Source organism: Lemur catta, chromosome 4, assembly GCF_020740605.2.
Source record: "Lemur catta isolate mLemCat1 chromosome 4, mLemCat1.pri, whole genome shotgun sequence".
Lineage (NCBI taxonomy): Eukaryota > Metazoa > Chordata > Mammalia > Primates > Lemuridae > Lemur > Lemur catta.
Window position 1 is genome coordinate 75237429 of NC_059131.1, and position 18539 is coordinate 75255967.

An 18539-nucleotide genomic window follows, 5' to 3' on the forward strand; every position below is an offset into this window, starting at 1 on the left:
AAGTTAGACATACCCTTTTTGATTCCAGAAGAGCACATTAGCAGAATGTTCCTCTTTACTTGAGTTACCACCTTCCCATCTTCTTATAACTTTCATGCATTTGTCAAACAAACCACTGACACCCATGGAGAGAGAACATGGCCACCTTCCCTGAGGAAAGCTTTTATTACAGAATTTCAACATTGTGGGAATATGCTGTTGGGGTTGGTTTAAAAATCCGTGCTCTGGTTTTTGCTGAGAATTTTGCCTACTCATTCCCTCCTGAACTTTTTTCTGGGTCCTTTGCTATTAGTTCTTATCTGCACTCAAGCTCTTTACCCATGTGGGCCTCCCCTCGTTTTTCTGTTTCTCTTTCTGTTTTCTTGGGCTTACCTATCTTACTGTTGTCCATCTATGGGTTTTTTCCCTCCTTTTTAAAACCATTCTTAGTAGTTTTTCAAAAATGCTGTCTCTACTTAGGGTTTGTTTTTTTTTAAGACAGGATCTGGCTGTCTTGCCCAGGCTAGAGTGCAGTGGGGTCATCATAGCTCACTGCAACCTCAAACTCCTGGGCTCAAGTTACCCTCCTCCCTCAGCCTCCAGGGTAGCTGGAACTGCAGGCACGCACCACCACACCTGGATAATTTTTGAATTTTTTGTAGAGACAGGGTCTCATTATGTTGTTCAGGCTGGTCTTGAACTCTCTGGCCTCACGTGATCCTCCTGCCTTGGCCTCCCAAAGTACTGGGATTATAGGTGTGAGCCACCCCGCCCAGCCATCCACATTTAGATTCTTAGCTTTTCTGAGATATGCAGAAGTTCTCAATGTTAAGTTTTCCTTTCCTTTTAGCCACTACTGTCTTTTTTTTTCTTTTTGGTTGCTCACTTTCTGGTGTTCCTTTTTCCCCTTTATAGATGTGCACACACACACGCATTTTCACACTAGTTTCCTTCACGTTTCTCTCTGTTCCTTGCTGTCTTTGCCCCTAGAACTTTTGTCTTTCTCTCCTCACCTTTCTTCTGTTAGCAGGATTTTTCTTATTTTTTATATACTAACTTTAACCACATTTGATTCCAGATAACTGAGGTTGTCTAATTCCATTTACCCATTTTTAAAGTGATTCTTATTGCCACATAGTTGCAAAGATTTTAGCCCCAGTTGGTCTCCTTGTTAAGACACAATAGCTCTGGGTATCCATGGGTGGCTACCCCCAGGGAAACCACATGGGTATAGTGGACATCACCAAGTAGGCTGTGGGGCTGGAGTAACTCTTTATCTAGCTCACGTTAAACTAAGTAATAATTCCTTTTTCCCTTTCTTTTTCTCTATTCTGATTTTGTTGACAGAGGTCTGTACTAGAAAGATTGCTGAATTAATGCTGTCTTCAGGGTACCTTACACTCTTGATTATTCTGTCCATTACTTGCAGCTTCAATGAACTGTTATACATCCAATATTTGTGATTTAGAGAGACAGTGACAGATAGCAATAGATGCTTCCTGTGTTTTTTTCATGTATCAGACTTCAAACTTGATTAGGTGCCACTTCATTTATATCGTTGTTCTCATGTTACCTAAATATTCTAAAAGGAAGAGATGATTACGGAGATAGAGTCCTTCCTTTGTGATTGCTGTCCTCCAATTATCAGATATAAATTTCTACTACTGTTTTGGGAGAAGTGGCTTTCAAAAGATGATCCATGTCCTCTCTTCCAGCAGAACTTGATCGTTGATTTTAAAGAATACATTGTAGGTCATTGATTCCCAGATGTTAGTCTGTAGACACAGTGCATGGTAATCCCTTTGGAATATTTTAATTCAGAGTTCCAGCCTCAAAGTTTCTGATCTGAGGAGTGACTCAGGTATTTGTATTTTTAATAAACTCCCTGAAATGATCTTTGTGGGCTTTGGGGTTTAGGAATCTCCGTGTGAGAGCATTTCACTATTCCATGTTTCCTCATTAAACACAAAGTAATAGCTTCTTTGAATGACTCTGAGGGTTTTTCTCTGAGCTGATGATGACTGTTCCCTTCTTTCCCACTTTTCATATTAGCCTCAGAAAATGACTTATTATTCTCTTAAAACTTTTCTACCTTTGTTCATGTTATTCCTTCACTTTGGGATGCTGTCTTCTCTCTCTCACCCTATAATAAATATCAAATATTCTACTTTTTCTTGATGTCCAACTCAGTGTAATAGTTGTTTTTTTCCCCCTATAATTTGATTATAGTTCTGCTATTGTATACCCAAAGTTCTTCCACTTTATTTCCTATGTGTATTTCTTACAGAGCCTGACATAAACAAATGCAAATAGTTGATACATAAATATTTGTTGAATTGAAAAAACTAGTAAGTTTTAATGGAAATACGAAATAATGAAGTGATTCTTAAAAGCTCAGTGAAGTAATTGGAAAGAACTTATTTTCTAAATCACGTTTTAAAAGACTGAATACCTCATTCATTCAACAAAAATTTATTATGTACCTATTGTGGTATGGCATGCTTAGTGTTGAACATTGTTGACAGATTGAAAAATAGGTACCAGTTCTTGACTTGCAGGGGAGACAGAAGCATAACATAAAGTACACAGTCCGTTTAAAGTCTGGTAAAAACAGATAACCCCAGAAGAAAGGCTGTAACTTGGGGCACATACAGGTGGAGTGTTACCAGGAAGGCTTATCAAAATTGATGATTCCTCAGGTGAGTCTCACAAGATAGGATGGGTAGGAGTGTCTCAACCTAGACTAGCGCTGAGGTCATCAGGAGCTGGGCATAGAGAAGCAAGCAAAATAAAAGTGGCTAGTATGGCAAATGTAGGCGACAGACTCATTGTCCCCCCTACACACTGTAATTTCTACATTTGTACATTAAACATAAAGAACTGATAAATCGACCAGTGTGAAACTCAGGTTGAAATGTCAAATTCACAGGTTTTAGAGTCCTAGCATTTGGTCATGGACTCAGCTCCTTTTCTTATCTCAGTGTCTATCCTTCTCTTCTAGGTACTAGACATCTGTCCTCTCTGTCTGCCCTCATTTTAGCAGAGACCTCCCTCTTCCTCCACCCCTGTGATTAAGTGATTAATAGGCAATATTAGATTTAAATCTAATTCATTGAAATCTGACTACTTCGTAGCTTCCTGTTTGTGTTATCAGTAATACTGTGCAACGCTTAAACTGTGTTAGATTGATGCTCCCAATCCCCAAGTCCTGAGTTCCTTTTTATGTTTCATGTGTTATTCCTATGCATTTGCAGAATGTTCACAGTGAATTCCGAAGCTTGTCTTTGTTTTCAAGCTTTTAAATTACTGTTACTTTGTAGCATTTTCCTCTTTGTGGTAGAAATTTGATGGTTTTTTTGTTTTTTTTTTTTTTTTTTTTACTTCTTCTTACAGGTCAAAGAAATTTTTTAGTTTTATAGAAGGGTGCCTGGTGAAGAATTACATGCAGCGGCCCTCCACAGAGCAGCTTTTGAAACATCCTTTTATAAGGGATCAACCAAACGAAAGGCAAGTTAGAATCCAGCTTAAGGATCATATAGATCGGACCAGAAAGAAGAGAGGAGAGAAAGGTATTAAAGCTGTTTTTCTGTTCATCTTTTTACATTTTTATTTTTAGGTTCTGACCAGCTAGAATGGGTCATTCCTTTTCCAACTGTGAGTTTGTGCTCATTTGGCCAGTGCTTTAGTAGTTCATCTCTGCCATGCAGTTCAGTGATTGGGCCTAGGGTCCAGCCTGGCTCAGGCGGGATTGGCTGGAGCTTTGTGGTTTGGCCATGGCTGGAGCTTTGTGGTTTGGCCAAGCTGATACCAGGTAGACAGGCAAAGTGGCGGGTCAATGTGGTGGGTGGCTTTTCTTGTTGCTCCATGGGAGCACTTCATTCTTGCCCCTCATTTTACTTGATCACGGATTTGTTCATTGTGTACTTCACTCGGAGTTTATTGAGCATCTGCTGTGAACATCACCAGGAGTGTGTTCCTCAGTGTTATTCTCCTGCTCAAGGAACTGCACCACCTCTAGGATTTCTTTACTTCTTTATTCTGTTAGAGGGAGTGTGGATAGGCATGGGCCACAAGCATGCTCTTGTACTGATTACTGAAGGTTCCTTTCTGTTCTCAATATCTTTGTTTTATATCTTTACATATACTGTGCCTGCCTACCTGGAAGGCCATCTGTTTTCTTTCTGTCTACAAGGTGCAGTTCAAACTTCTTTACCGTCTTTACTAAGTCACGTTCTCTGAGGCTGCTAGCTCACATTGATTTTTCTGTTTTGTGGATCCTTGCAGTAACTTTATGGAACAATATTTGGATAACTGGCATCCTGGTAATGAATTTTTTTAACATTCAATTTTGAGAATAAAGAAGAAACTAAAAAGAACAAATTCAAGGCAGTAAAAGAGTTGGTTACAGTCATTCAGGAGGCCTGTGTTGAGCTTTTTGTATGTTCATTTGAGCTTCAGTATATTCATAGTTATCATTGTTGTTCAAAATAACTTCCCCCTCCAATTTATTGAGTCTTAATTAAGTTTTGTCCATTGCACTTGTAACAAAGTGAAATAAAGATTGAAACAAGACTCTTTTTTCTTAACTTTCAGTTAACATGGTAGCCCTATTTTTGGAAATAAAATTATTTGCATATTGGATCATTGTTCCATTACTTTACTTAATATAGCTAACATTCATGTAACAGTTGCTGTGTGCCAGGCATCTGCTAAATACTGAGCCTGGGTCATCTCATGCATTTCTCATTATGCATATTTTGCAGATGGAAACAGCAAAGCACCTTCCCTCATTTCAATCTTCAAGTGACAGTGACCTCTTTATTTTCTCTGGATTTACCTTCCAAACACTCTCAGCCTCTTGTCAATAATTGGTAGTTTATGGTGCAAAATTTTGAACATAGAAGAGTACTTATTTATTTTTATTTCAGCAATGAAATACTGGTACAAATGTTTAGGTTACATATATTGTCCTTGCCCTACCTGAGTCACAGCTTTAAGCGTGTCCATCCCCCAGACGGTGCACACTGCACCCATTACATGTGTGTGTATACCCATCCCCTCCTGCTTCCCATCCGCCCAACAGCTGGTGAATGTTATTACTACATATGCACTTAAGTGTTGATTAGTTAATACCAATTTGATGGTGAGTACATGTGGGGCTTGTTTTTTCATTCTTGGGATACTTCACTTAGTAGAATGGGCTCCAGCTCTATCCAGGATAATATAAGAGGGCTAGATCACCATTGTTTTTTGTGGCTGAGTAGAACTCCATGGTGTACATATATCACATTTTATTAATCCACTCATGTATTGATGGGCACTTAGGTTGTTTCCACATCTTTGCAATTGTGAATTGTGCTGCTGTAAACATTCAAATGCAGATGTCTTTTTTTATAGAATGTCTTTTGTTCTTTTGGGTAGATGCCCAGTAATGGGATTGCTGGATCAAATGGTGCTTCTACTTGTATCTCTTTGGGGTATCTCCATATTACTTTCCACAGAAGTTGTACTAGTTCGCAGTCCCACCAGCAGTGTATCTCTCCACATCCATGCCAACATTTATTGTTTTGAGACTTTTTGATAAAAGCCATTCTCACTGGGGATAAGTGATATCTCATTGTGGTTTTGATTTGCATTTCCCTGATGATTAGAGATGTTGAGCATTTTTTCATATGTTTGTTAGCCAAAGTGGGCAAAGGACATAAACAGAGTACCTATTTAAAGGATTCCAAAGATTATTTAGGTTGTAATTTCCCTTAGAAGCTTGTGTATATCTATGTGCTATGTCTGCATACCTATTACAATCCATCTATATCTAAATGCCTATTTAAATTATACGGTTTTTGATTATCTAGCACAGAGAAAAAATAATGTGATATTTATAGACTGACAAATTTGTCCTGAATTATAGTTTAATTGCTCAGGCCCATTTTTCTTACCAGGACGCTGATTTTCATCTTATATATCTCTGAAAAAAAATAGAAAGGTATTTTTTGTTTGTGAATAGACCTTGTTTTTTAAATCTCTTCAACCTATCTGGTTTTGATTGCTCTCTGGAGTGATTGCTCACTGAAAGTTGGATACTGACATTAAGTGAAGGGACCAGTAAAACCTATAGAAGTGAAAATGAGTTATTCATGTTGAAACTTTTGTTTGAAGTCTGGTCTAAGTAGAATAATTTTTGTCTCGTTCTTTTGCTATATTGTTTAATTAGTTTCCCCCCAGTTTTGCCTTTTATAATTTGTGGGAATATTTTACTTTGTTTTTTTGCTTAATGCTTTACTTTTGGTCCATCCAGCAGGCTTTTCTTTCTGCTGCACTCTCTGTACGTCCCCAATTGCTAAAAGTAACCAAATAAATTTTCTTGGTTGTCATAGTTTCAGCAGTTACATCCTTTTTTTTTTTTTTTAATTTTGGCATCAAAGTAGACTTCTGTGAATTTGCTGGTGCTCTTGGGCCACTTTTCCTGTATGTCAGGGGTTCTGGAGCCCCTGTCATGGTCCTGCACCCCCTCAGCAATGTATCCACATAAGAGATTGTGTTGAAGGCTACAGAATTGGCTTTTCCATGGGGAGTGAATCTAGCCCAGGGAATTGCCACAGACCGTATCCGAATTGGCTGTCTAGCCCCTCCTCCGCAAGTTCTCTATACAAGTTGCTGTTTACACAAGGAACATTTTATTTCCTGCCATAATGCCTTTGGAGGGAGATGCTTGCCTGAACAGGCATGTGTGAGGACTTGTGAACTATCCCATTTATCTTGTCCTTTTCTTCTTAGATGAAACTGAGTATGAATACAGTGGGAGTGAGGAAGAAGAGGAGGAAGTGCCTGAACAGGAAGGAGAGCCAAGGTAACCACAAAACCACTGTTTAGCATCCTGGTTGTTGAAGAGATTAAGCTTCATGCTGGTGTCAGGATTTCAGAAGACTCCTGCATATTAGAAGGCATCTTAAATTACTTTGAAAGTGCCTTAGTATCTCTCATTCTTCCCTATGTTGTGATAGATTCCTATAAACATTTTTCTTCCTTAGATCCCCTTATGTAGTCATTCTTTGCCCAAGGATTGCATTGTGTCCCCTTCCCTAGTCACTTTGAAGTATGCGGGGCAGTGTTGGGGGCTGGGCAGGGGAGGTTGCCCCAGCATTCATTGCTCCAGGAGGCATGGATGGTAAAGTGTGCAGAACATGGCTACACAAAGAATGGTCCTGCTTAAGGGCCAGCAGGACCTCTGTTGGAAAACTCTGCAGTTTTTCCCAAAACTGTTTTTTTTTTTTTTTTTTTGCTTTTCTCACAAATGTGGTTACCAGTATTTGATTTCATCTGTTAAGGTATGTTTGTCTCAATCCATTATATGTTCTATGTTTTGGTTCATCTCTGCCTTCTCAAGGTATAGGAAAGCAGAAGGTTGAGGAGTTAAAACTGGTAGCGTAAACCTTGTAATAACTGATTAATCAAAGAAAAGAGGACTTTTGGATTTTAATAATGGGGCTTGTCTGGCAGTTGTTCTGGCAGCAGCTGCACTGGACTGAACAGTGGGGCAAAGGGATGCTGGGAGGGTGTTGAGAGGCCTGTGGGGGGAGCCATGTGCCAGAGAATGGGGGTTTGAAGAGAGAAGAGAATTTATTGAAGAAACTCCATAATATCTTTTTCTTCTTATGTAGGAGAAAATTTTAATTCATTTCAGACTAAAAATTTCATAGGAATTTGAACTGATGTCATGAGCAATATAATTATTTTTGAAAAGGAGCATGATATAATGAAAGAGGCAGTTTAAGGAAGTCTGTTTGCCATGTCATTCTGAGTGGTGTGGAAGAAGAGAAGTAACTCAGTAGGGAGGGCAGCTAGGAAGGATACTGTTTAATCCATCTGTGCAATGGCTAATTCATGGGACCCACTTGAGCTCAGCTGCTGACTCTGGCATAAAGAAAGTGGGAGGGAGAAGTACGTGAGCAGACTTGGTGGTTGACCAGACAAAGATGAATGAACAGTAAGTACTGAAGAGTGCTCTGATGTTTCTGTTTATCAAAGGAAAATAAGGTGGTTAGAGAAGGACTGGTGAAGTAGACAAAGGTGATATCAATCTTTCGTTTTACAGAGTTTGAATTGTTGTGAGAATCGTAAATAGAAATGTCTTGTCAAGCAAACATCTAGGACAGAATTTTAAGATATTTGCCAACTGAATAAAAGAAGACATGGGACTCTTGAGTTGTAGATATAGTCATTTCTATGGATGTATTAGTTGCATCCCTGGACTCGGAGGAACTCAGAGAATGAATGTAGAAGGGGAATAGGATCCCAGTGCTCCAGTCTTGCTTATAGGACAGTGTGATCTGTACACGCCCCTGAGAGCCCTGCTTCCTCCTGCAGTTCCATTGTTAATGTGCCTGGCGAATCTACTCTCCGTCGGGATTTCCTGAGACTGCAGCAGGAGAACAAGGAACGTTCTGAGGCTCTTCGAAGACAACAGTTACTGCAGGAGCAACAGCTCCGGGAGCAGGAAGAGTATAAAAGGCAGCTGCTAGCAGAGAGACAGAAACGCATCGAGCAGCAGAAGGAACAGAGGCGGCGGCTAGAAGAGGTAGAAAAAGGGAAATATCCAAGTTGGTCTTTTTTCTTTCTGTGTTCACATTGGTAGCCAGACACTCAAAGGAATATTCTCTTTAGCCTCCTGAGGTAATGCTTACCGACTGGCATAGCTGTTCAGATAACTTCTGAAGGAAAAGCTCATGCTTTGTACTGGCAGGCCTTCACATTCCTCGTGGCCTTAGAAATGTTTTCTTTCCTTGTAAAAGCTCTGAGGACCTGCCCCACAGTTACTCATCCACATATCGTGTTAGATGCAGTACAGGTGTCCTCATGATGGCATCAGACCAGTTTTGTGACGTCTGTTTCCACTGTGGTTTAAGTAGGCTTGCTCAGACTTGGCCTGATTTCTTTTTTACCCTTGGCCTCTAGGTCCCTGTTTGTGTGTACATATTTTTCTGAAACTTCAGACTGTTTCAAATGAAAAACTTTTTTCTCTAAATGCCTTAACTTTAGATAGACTTAAGAGTAAGGGATGCAGAAGACAGAATTTTAATGTGGGATTAGTTATGTCCTATGGTGGGAAAGTACATTGTTTACTACTTGCTCATTTAACTCATTAATATTGTTAATATTGGTAATATGGTTACCCATAGCTTTTTCATTTTTAACTTACAGAAATATATTATTTCCATATTCAGTCGTGGGTCACTTAATGACAGGGATACATTGTGAGAAATGTGTGGTTAGGCGATTTCATCTTTGTGTGAATGTCCCTATTATAATAAAATGGACTAGTATTTGCACATAACTGATGTATTATACATCCTCTCACATACAGTTATATGCCACATAACAACATTTCTGTCAACAATGAACCACATATACTGTGGTGGTCCCTTAAGATTATAATGGAGCTAAAAAATTCCTGTCACCTAGTGACGTCATAGCTGTCATAATTAATGTAGTAGTGCAACCCATTACATGTTCGTGGTGATGCTGGTGTAAACAAACCTCCTGTGCTGCTAGTCATATAAAAATATCATGACTGTGTAGGGTACATAATGCTTGATAATGATAATAAACAGCTATGTTACTAGTTTATTTACTGTACTGTACTTTTAACTGTTATTTTAGAGTGTACTGGTTCTACTTATTTTAAAAAAGTTGACTATAATACAGCCTCAGGCGGGTCCTTCAGGAGGTAGCCAGAAGAAGGCATTGTTACCATAGGAGATGACAGCTTTGTGCCTGTTACTGCCCCTGAAGACCTGCTAGTAGGACCAGATGTGGAGGTGGAAGACATTATATTAATGATCCTGACCCGTGTTGGCCTAGGCTCATGCGTGTGTTTGTATCTTAGTTTTTAATAAAAAAATTTAAAAAGTTAACAAAAATTTTAAATAGGAAAAAGTTTATAGAATAAAGATATAAAGAAAGAAAATATTTTTGTACAGCTATACAGTGTGTTTGGATGTTAAGCTAGGTGTTATTACAAAAGAGTCAAAAGTTAAATTTAAAAGTTTATAAAGTAAAAATGTTATAAAAGGCTAAGGTTAATTTATTATTGAAGAAAGTAAAAGATATTTTTATAAATTTAGTGTAGCCTAAGTGTACTGTGAAACTCTACAGTAGTGTAGACCTTTACATTCACTAACCACTCATTCACTCACCCAGAGCAACTTCCAGTCCTTTGAGTTGCACTCATGGTAAGTGCTCAATATAGGTGTACCATTTTTTATCTTTTTCATCATATTTTTACTCTACTTTTTCTATGCTTAGGCATGGTTAGATACATAACTACTTACAGTTGTGTTACAGTTGCCTACAGTGTTTAGTACAGTAACATGCTGTACAGATTTGTAGCCTGGGAGCAGTAGCTTATACCATGTTAGCCTAGTGTATAGTAGGCTGTACTGTCTAGGCCTGCATAAGGACACTCTATCATGTTCACACAACAGTGAAATTGCCTAAGGATACATTTCTTAGAACTTCGTATCCCCATCATTCTGCAGCACGTGACTGTACTTTAAATCATCTCTAGATTACTTGTAATACCCGATACACAATGTAAATAGTTACACTATTGTTTAGGAAATAATGACAAGAAAAAATCTGTACATGTTCGGTACAGACATAGTTTTTTCAAATATTTTCTATTTGCGGTTGGTTGAATCTGTGGATACAGAACCCCTGGATACAGAGGGCCAACTGTATTTGACCCAGACATGGTTTGTAGCCCTTTATTAGCATTAAGGGTTCAGTCAGAACTGTTTGGGGAATAGAGAGTCTTTATTTCATGAACAAAGTAGTTAAAAGATGGTCACCCTCACACACAAGATACGTGACAGTTAAAACGGAAAGGAGATAACTTTCTGTCAGCAGACTGGCAAAAAAATGATCCTTAAGTCAAGGCTGTGGGGAAACAAAGTACAGATATTCTTTTCTTTGTAATTGCCGCAAAATCAGGCCCACTGAGTTTGGGGGCTTCTCCCACCACCCACACACCCCTGTTTCTGCACCTCTCTGCAGGCAAGAGATGGTGCTTTTGCCCTGGATAGGTCCTTCCTCTGTAAGAAGCATTCATGTATTTATACATGAATCCCATCTCTGCAGCTGCTAGTATCTCCCTCCTCTGCTTCCTCCTCCTTGGCTCCTGTGTGAATTTGGTATCTTTTGGAAGTCTTTGCAGATATTTTGGAGTCTGTCTCCCAGTTTTGGTGAAAATGGGGTGTCATCTTTGCCAGTTAAGTTCTTAAATGTTCTCTTGGCATCCAGTCTAGTGTTTGATCATAGTTACAGTTAAATTTTTAAAGAGTTATCTTAATGCAGTGCACATATTATTTGTTGTCTAAAGATGTGGAAGAAGCAAATAAATATAACTTCTCTACTATGACTTCATTAGAACTTGCATATAAAAAAAACATAGGTTGATAGTATACGTGTGCAATAACATGACCTCAAAAATTCTTGGAAATTAGGCCAGGTGCAGTGGCATGTGCCTGTAGTTTCAGCTACTCAAGAGGCTCAGGCAGGAGGATCACTTGAGCCCATGAGTTCACATCTAGTCTGGACAACATAGTAAGGCCTTATCTCTTAGAAAAAAGTTTTTGGAAATAGTGGAGTCTTAAGAATAGACTGGTTTATTGAAATTTGTTAGTTTCTACTAAAGCCAGTAAATCCAGTGGAGTATATTTAAATAGATCTCAGTCACTATCATCATATGATTTATTTAGAAAACTTTTTAAAATTGTTAGATGAAAGCATTGCTTTTAAATAACAAACTAGAAAGGGAACTTAGATAATTAAAGCATAGTTGGAAAAGCACATATTTATTCAGGCATGCTTGTGAAAATTTAAGTAATAAAATCTCTTTATAGTTTAAGAGATTTGGAAATTACTTTACAGCATCATGCAGTTTTTTAGTTTGTTTGATTTTTGTTTTTAAAGAAAGGATAATTTAAGAAAATAATGACATCAGTTTGTAAAAGCTTCAAAGGATTATATCATGTTTGTTATTCCTACCTGGGTAAACCTGAAAAGGCATGTTTATTAGAATTTCCTGGATTTTATTTGAAATCATAGGCATCAGGTTAATCCAGTATAGATTGATGTTATTTAGTTGATGGTGTGTATGTTTCATTTTGGCAATTTTCTTTTGAGGTTCTGATACAAGAGCCAGCTTTTCTCGTTAATCATATATTAAGATGTATTTACTAAGGGCTTTCTTTATTTTTAGTTATTCCTTTTGCCTCTCCCCCAAGTTGTGGTGTTCTGACTGTAGTGATTTTTATGGTTGGTAGTTTAAATTCTTACTCTTGGTCCAGTTTACTATTTCAAATATTAGAGCATAATGTGGAAGAGGAGTCAGTAACTGTAGTGTTTTTTGCTAAGTGTCAAGAATTTTCTGTTCCCTGATTGCTGTGGTATAGTAAGCAGTAGGGAATAATTGTTAATCAAGATGAAACCAAACCCTAAGAACTCAAAGAAACACACAGCACCTTTCACCAGTGTTTATGAGGAAGCCGTTACATATGGGGCCGAGGGGCAGTACGGAAATAATTGACCAGTAGAGGGGGGACCCATGAACTTCACCTCATTAGTATCTGCCTGTAGCTGGTCAGCAATATCAGGAGAGCCATAGCTGGAAGACCCTTGGTAATTACACATTCTTTACATCTATAGCAACAAAGGAGAGAGCGTGAAGCTAGAAGGCAGCAAGAACGTGAACAGCGAAGGAGAGAACAAGAAGAAAAGAGGCGTCTAGAGGAATTGGAGAGAAGGCGTAAAGAGGAGGAAGAGAGGAGACGGGCAGAAGAAGAAAAAAGGAGAGTTGAAAGAGAACAGGTTAGTTCACAAGGAATGTTCCAGCCATTTATTTATGAAATTTGTTACTTCGCAGAGCTGGGGGTTTGGAGCAGAAAGTACGCACGCACGTACATACACACTCAGGACTGTAGGCATTTAAAAATGGTGAAACATAATTGGAAGGACACCAGTAAATTGAGTTCATGTCTTAAAAAAAGATCTCTAAATCATTACACTTTAGAAACATCTTGAAACCAGTTCAGTGGTCTCCAAATAGTATGATACCTGAAAGAGTTCTGAATGTATCTTCTCAGGCTTGGGCTAAATGCTGTGAACACCAAATATCTGACTGACTTTTAAAAAAATGAAATTACAAACCAATTGTAAGAAATTTCTTACGAGAAATGTTTGAAATATCCAATGGCTACGTGATTATTGTAGTTTGTATTTGCATATAATTGTGTATACACATAGGTAGCATTCAAAAAAACTGATAACATTGTTCAACCAAAAAAGATGAGGGTTTAGTAATATTTGTAACATTTTATTAATGTCAGATGTGGTTTTATTTAGAAATTTTCTTTGTTTCCTAAACCACCTTTGTAGAGGGAAATCGATTTTGCCCAGCTACTTTGCCTTTGTTGTCTTTGAATTGATATCTTTGTTATGAGCTTTGAATAAAGAAAAATGATATGAATGGGGACCAGTTTAAATAATACCTGAAATCCGTATTTTAAAATGCTTAGAAACCATGGTGTTATCTTCCAAATGTGACTGTTCATCCACTGTCCTTGGTAGCAGTCATATGTCTAGGATTTTCTGAAACTGGGGTTTGCATGCTCATCAGTGTTTCTCCAGGAATGTCAGTGATGCTCTCTGTGTTGCCTTATTGATGTTATTGACCAGTTAACTGTGTAGTGTGTGTGTTTTAACTTTCTAGTTATGTTTGTACCTGGAGGCTGCAAAGAGGAGAAAATATAAGCGTATAAGAATTAAATCACCTGGAGATAATTATCACAATTTGATTGTGAGAGGAGGAGATAACGGTAGTACTATAATTCATCTTTAACACTTTAGTGGCAGTCATTAGATTTTGTGAATAGCAAGTACTCTGCAGCAGGAATGTGAATAGCAAAGGGGAGAACAAGAAGAAAAAAAATTCTAAAATCAGTTTTATTCTGCTTTCCCTATTCTGTCCTGAAATATTAATAGTAATTCCTCACATTAACGGTGCTGTGGGACACATTTCATCCTGGCATAAGTGTGTGTTTGTGTAGATGTGTGTTACATTTTGCTATGTTCGACTGTATGTTAGAACCTTTGTGGTTTGGATAGGATGTGATTTTTCTGGTTGTCCCTGGGGTATGAAGGCAGAAAAAAAATGAGTGTACTAACTTGATCTTTCAAAGTTACGATTTAATTATTTTGTTCAAAGAAGAAATGAGTTGGGAGTGGAGCTCCTTTTTCCAGTTGTGTTGGATAAGACCATGTAGGCATTGCTGGGGTAGGTGTTGATAGAGCATGTGTCATGAAGGCTGGGCACCAGGGAAAGGGACTCAAAGCCCAGGTCAGATTCAGGGATCTTTGCTCATGACCTTGTAAGGAAGCTTCCCCCTAGACTGGCTTTTTTGGCGCAATTTGCTTTGTAAGATGAGGATGTCTAAGAATGTATATATATCGTCATTTCTCTGTTATCTAGCATTACCTAACCAAAATTATTGGTTAACTAAAATTTCTGTTCAGCCCTGGTGATGACTAGTTTTATGTAAGGTGTGTGCCATGATACAAGGGGCTGGGCAGCAGCACACTCTCTAAAATAACAATCCAAATTTCAGGGTAGAATTTCTCCTCATGCTCCTTAGGCTATTCCCCTTCTAGAGCAGGTAATTAGCTTTTTTTCCCGTTGAAAAGGAAGGAAGCCACTTTTCCTTATAAAATATTTCATGCTTTTTCAAACTTATTTCATATCTACCTCATGTTTGAGCCACACAAAAAAAACCCTGAGAGTTGAGAGAGATTTTTCATGCTCATTTCTCAAATGAGGTGACTGAGAAAATGGGAGGTTTAGAATGAGCCTAGAGATCATAGAACCAGTCTTCAGTGGAACTGGGGTCCAAGCCTCCTGAGATCCCTGTGTGTTACCGTATGCATGCAGCATCAGGCTGGGGCGCTTAGCTCTCTGTGTAACATTGTTGTGTATGTGTTTACCTGTTTTCATTGTTACAAAGGTTAAGGCAGATCATTTTCTCCTCATTGAAAAGAAAACCACCCTCATCCTTACCCTACTCCTATCTCTCCCCTTCTCTTTCTCTCCGCAACCCCACCCCACCCCACCCCACGAGCTCGTCATGAAGAGCCTGGGCCTGTTCATTTTAGGGGAGTTGCCTGAGTCAGATGTTTCCAGATCATTTTTCAGAATATAGTGATTTCAGGTACTTTCTCAGTCATCAGAGAAAGCACAAATCATGTTTGTTGTATTTTAATATTAAACAGGCTTTGGTTTTAGGTTTCAAAAGTTGGTGATCCATGCTTGTTATAAATAATGACTAATAAAGCAGATGTTTACTAATCGGGATCCTCTGATCCTTTCTAATTAAACTCTTAATTTCTCTGGAGTCTACTAACCTTAGAGGAATGGCATCCTCCTTTAAAATTCTGCATTTGTCTGTAACTGCTATGTTCTAACAAATACCTTCAGATACCTTCATGTATATCAGGGGAATGCATATCATCATTTATTAGACTCTTTAGGTCTTACTGGCCAAGTTGAAGTTCTTGGAAAAACCTTTAGCAGTAGATTTTTTGTTTTTAGTTGTTCACCAGTGAGTGAATTATTACTAAAAATGATTGGGGCAAATGGTTCTTGGCGCTCCATTCAGGTGGTTCTAACACTTTCCTTTTGGATAAATTGATTGCTGGGTGATTTCTGTGTGACAGGAGTATATCAGGCGACAGCTAGAAGAGGAGCAGCGGCACTTGGAAATCCTTCAGCAGCAGCTGCTCCAGGAGCAGGCCATGTTACTGGTAACACCCACCTCTGTCTTGTTCTGTAGTGTCAGGGCTCATTTATCCTTCCCCTGAGTCGGGCAAGCTGTGGTGCTCACCAGACCATTTTGGTTTTGCTGTGGCAGCCAGGCTCAAGGAGAGTCTTTCATGGTCCTACTGCGTGGGGCACATTGCATGGTGTTTGTTTATTTATTTATTTCCCATTAATAAATTAACTGTTCTCGTTTGGTAGATAGACAAGGTTTTGAACAGAACCTGGCATTCAGTGAATAAACTAGAATGCTGAGGGCTGCAGGCTCAAAGCACATGCCATAGGATTTTTATGTAGTATATATACCACTGAAAATGACATTTAATTGAATTCTCTCTTACTCTGTCCAATGATATTGTGGCTAGCAACAGCTGGCAGATTTTTCCACAGGTAATGTGCTATTTAAAATCCCAGTCATTTTGCTTTATTATAAGAAGGGGGAAAGATGTATTATCTTAAAAAAAAAAAGTTGAACAAATCCAGAGAAGAGGTGAGCTCTCCAGTGTCCCATAGATTTAGTGTTATCCTCTCCCTCTCCAAGGAGTGCCGATGGCGGGAGATGGAGGAGCACCGGCAGGCAGAGAGGCTCCAGAGGCAGTTGCAACAAGAACAAGCATATCTCCTGTCTCTACAGCATGACCACAGGAGGCCGCACCCGCAGCACCCGCAGCAGCAGCAGCCACTGCCGCAGCAGGAAAGGAGCAAGCCAAGCTATCACGCCCCCGAGCCCAAACCCCACTATGAGCCTGCGGACAGAGCTCGAGAGGTATCTGCTTTCCTTCATTGTGTTGCTTATTTTCTGGAAAGTAATGTAATGACTCCTCAGAACTGTATAATATTAATGTAAAAACAGGCTATAGAGATCATCTACTGATCTACCTTCTTTGTTTTCAAGCTGAGAAATTGAGGTTTGCAGGAGTAGAGGGACTTGCTCAAGGTCTCATATCTAGTTAGTGCTTTTTCCATTAAGGACCAAATGCCTGAGTTAACAAATCTCATAAGAATTGGAAACTAAACTAAACAAAAAAAAGATTGCATGGCACAATTATTGTTTAAAATGTGAATGAGAGGAATGGTGGTTTGGTTAACTGTTTCTCCCAGACTACTAGTGTGAGGCTGAAGTGTGCCTGAAGTCCAATTTAGTGACTTTCCAGCTATCGGGATTTGTCACAGAATTGGAGCACTGGGGCTAGCCAGAGCCTCAAATACGGTGCAGCACAGCAGTGACTGCTCAGGGATGTGAGGCAGGCGGGAGCTGATGTGCATGCAGTGGGGATGAATCCCAGCCCACAGGTGTCTGTGTCTTACAGAGAGCAGATCCCAGGAACAAGTGTTCTGTTTGTTTGGGGATGCCTTTATTTTTGGTGGAATGAAATGTGGTTTGGATTCCTGATGATAGTCTTTTAATATGTTGGTTTAGTTGGTTGGGATAGATTAATTTTTTTCTAGTTTATCATCATATGCAATCCTAGAGTTCTGAGCAACGAGGAGATCTTAGTGGCTGCCTTGCTTAATTTTTATCTTCATAAGTATTTTCTTTTTCCTGATTCAAATCCTAGCCCTGCTTTATCTACCTTCTCAGCGCTCCCTCCACCCCCCCTTTTCTTGTAGCTGAAGAAAATAGAAAACTTCTCTGTAGAGTTCTTCCACTTTCAGACTTTCTCCCATATCTCTGCTTTTCCCCTTACTAACATTGAGTTATCTCTTCTAATTCTCTGATGCAGGTGGAAGATAGATTTAGGAAAACTAACCACAGCTCCCCTGAAGCCCAGTCTAAGCAGACAGGCAGAGTATTGGAGCCACCAGTGCCTTCCCGGTCAGAGTCTTTTTCCAATGGCAACTCCGAGTCTGTGCATCCTGCGCTGCAGAGACCAGCGGAGCCACAGGTAGCAACAGCCAGCTTTGCTGTGGTTGAGGAGACCCGTACAATGGCTCTCTGAGCCTCAGGCCTGCTTGTAATGTCCACAGTTGAGTTTGTCACCACATTTAAAAAGAGAAGAGATTAGCAGGAGTGACTTTAGACTAAAATGACACATAGTTGATAGAGAAAAGAAGATCTTTTTATTTTGTTGAGATTTTTCTTGTACTTATTAAGAATATCTAGAATCAGTGATTTCTTCTTCTTCTAACCTTTTGCCTTCCCTAACTCAGATGTTAAGTGCCTCTTTCTTCTAATACAAAGATTTTTTAGTTTACATTTTAGAGAGTTAATATTATTGAAGGAGAACCAGAACCTTCTCCTCCAAGCATTTTAAAAATAAATGTTTACCCTGGAGTCCTCTGCTCCTGGCCACTTCCATGAATGGGCCTTAGAGAACTGATAATGCCCCTAAAATTTCATGTAGAATTTTTTGATTTGTCCAGATGTGCACATTTCTGGGGAAAAGGGGCTTTTATCAGATTCTCAAAGCGTTCAATATCCAAAAAAGGTTAGATCCAATGGGTTAGGTTTAGATTCCCTGAGGTAGGTCAGAGCAAAAGTCATGGGCTCTTCTTGGTTCTGCCACAGCATTGTAAGCCTTGTCTAAGTGGGGTAGAGCTGCTGGTCTGAGTGCTGTGTGACAGGAAGAGAACCCATTACACTGTCTGTAGGAGAGAGTAGTCAGAAAAGACTCAAAGATCTTAGCAATCCTTAGAACACTGATTCCTGCTCTCCTGCTGAAAATTACTGACATTTTCCTCCTTGCTACTG

The 18539-nt window shown here is 39.2% G+C and overlaps 1 protein-coding gene across 46 annotated transcripts in view; it reads left to right on the plus strand.

Moving 5' to 3' along the window:
* MAP4K4 (mitogen-activated protein kinase kinase kinase kinase 4) overlaps positions 1-18539 on the plus strand; it is a 176490-nt gene that overhangs the window by 125194 nt on the left and 32757 nt on the right. For 14 of the 46 annotated variants that reach the window (XM_045550258.1, XM_045550268.1, XM_045550259.1 and 11 more), the window contains exons 10-16: positions 3373-3548; positions 6757-6829; positions 8347-8557; positions 12688-12849; positions 15748-15834; positions 16389-16613; positions 17572-17733. In XM_045550258.1, coding sequence (XP_045406214.1) covers positions 3373-3548; positions 6757-6829; positions 8347-8557; positions 12688-12849; positions 15748-15834; positions 16389-16613; positions 17572-17733 — 1096 coding nt within the window. The remainder of the gene's footprint in view (positions 1-3372; positions 3549-6756; positions 6830-8346; positions 8558-12687; positions 12850-15747; positions 15835-16388; positions 16614-17571; positions 17734-18539) is intronic. The other 32 variants (XM_045550274.1, XM_045550276.1, XM_045550306.1 and 29 more) reach the window with 3 other exon arrangements.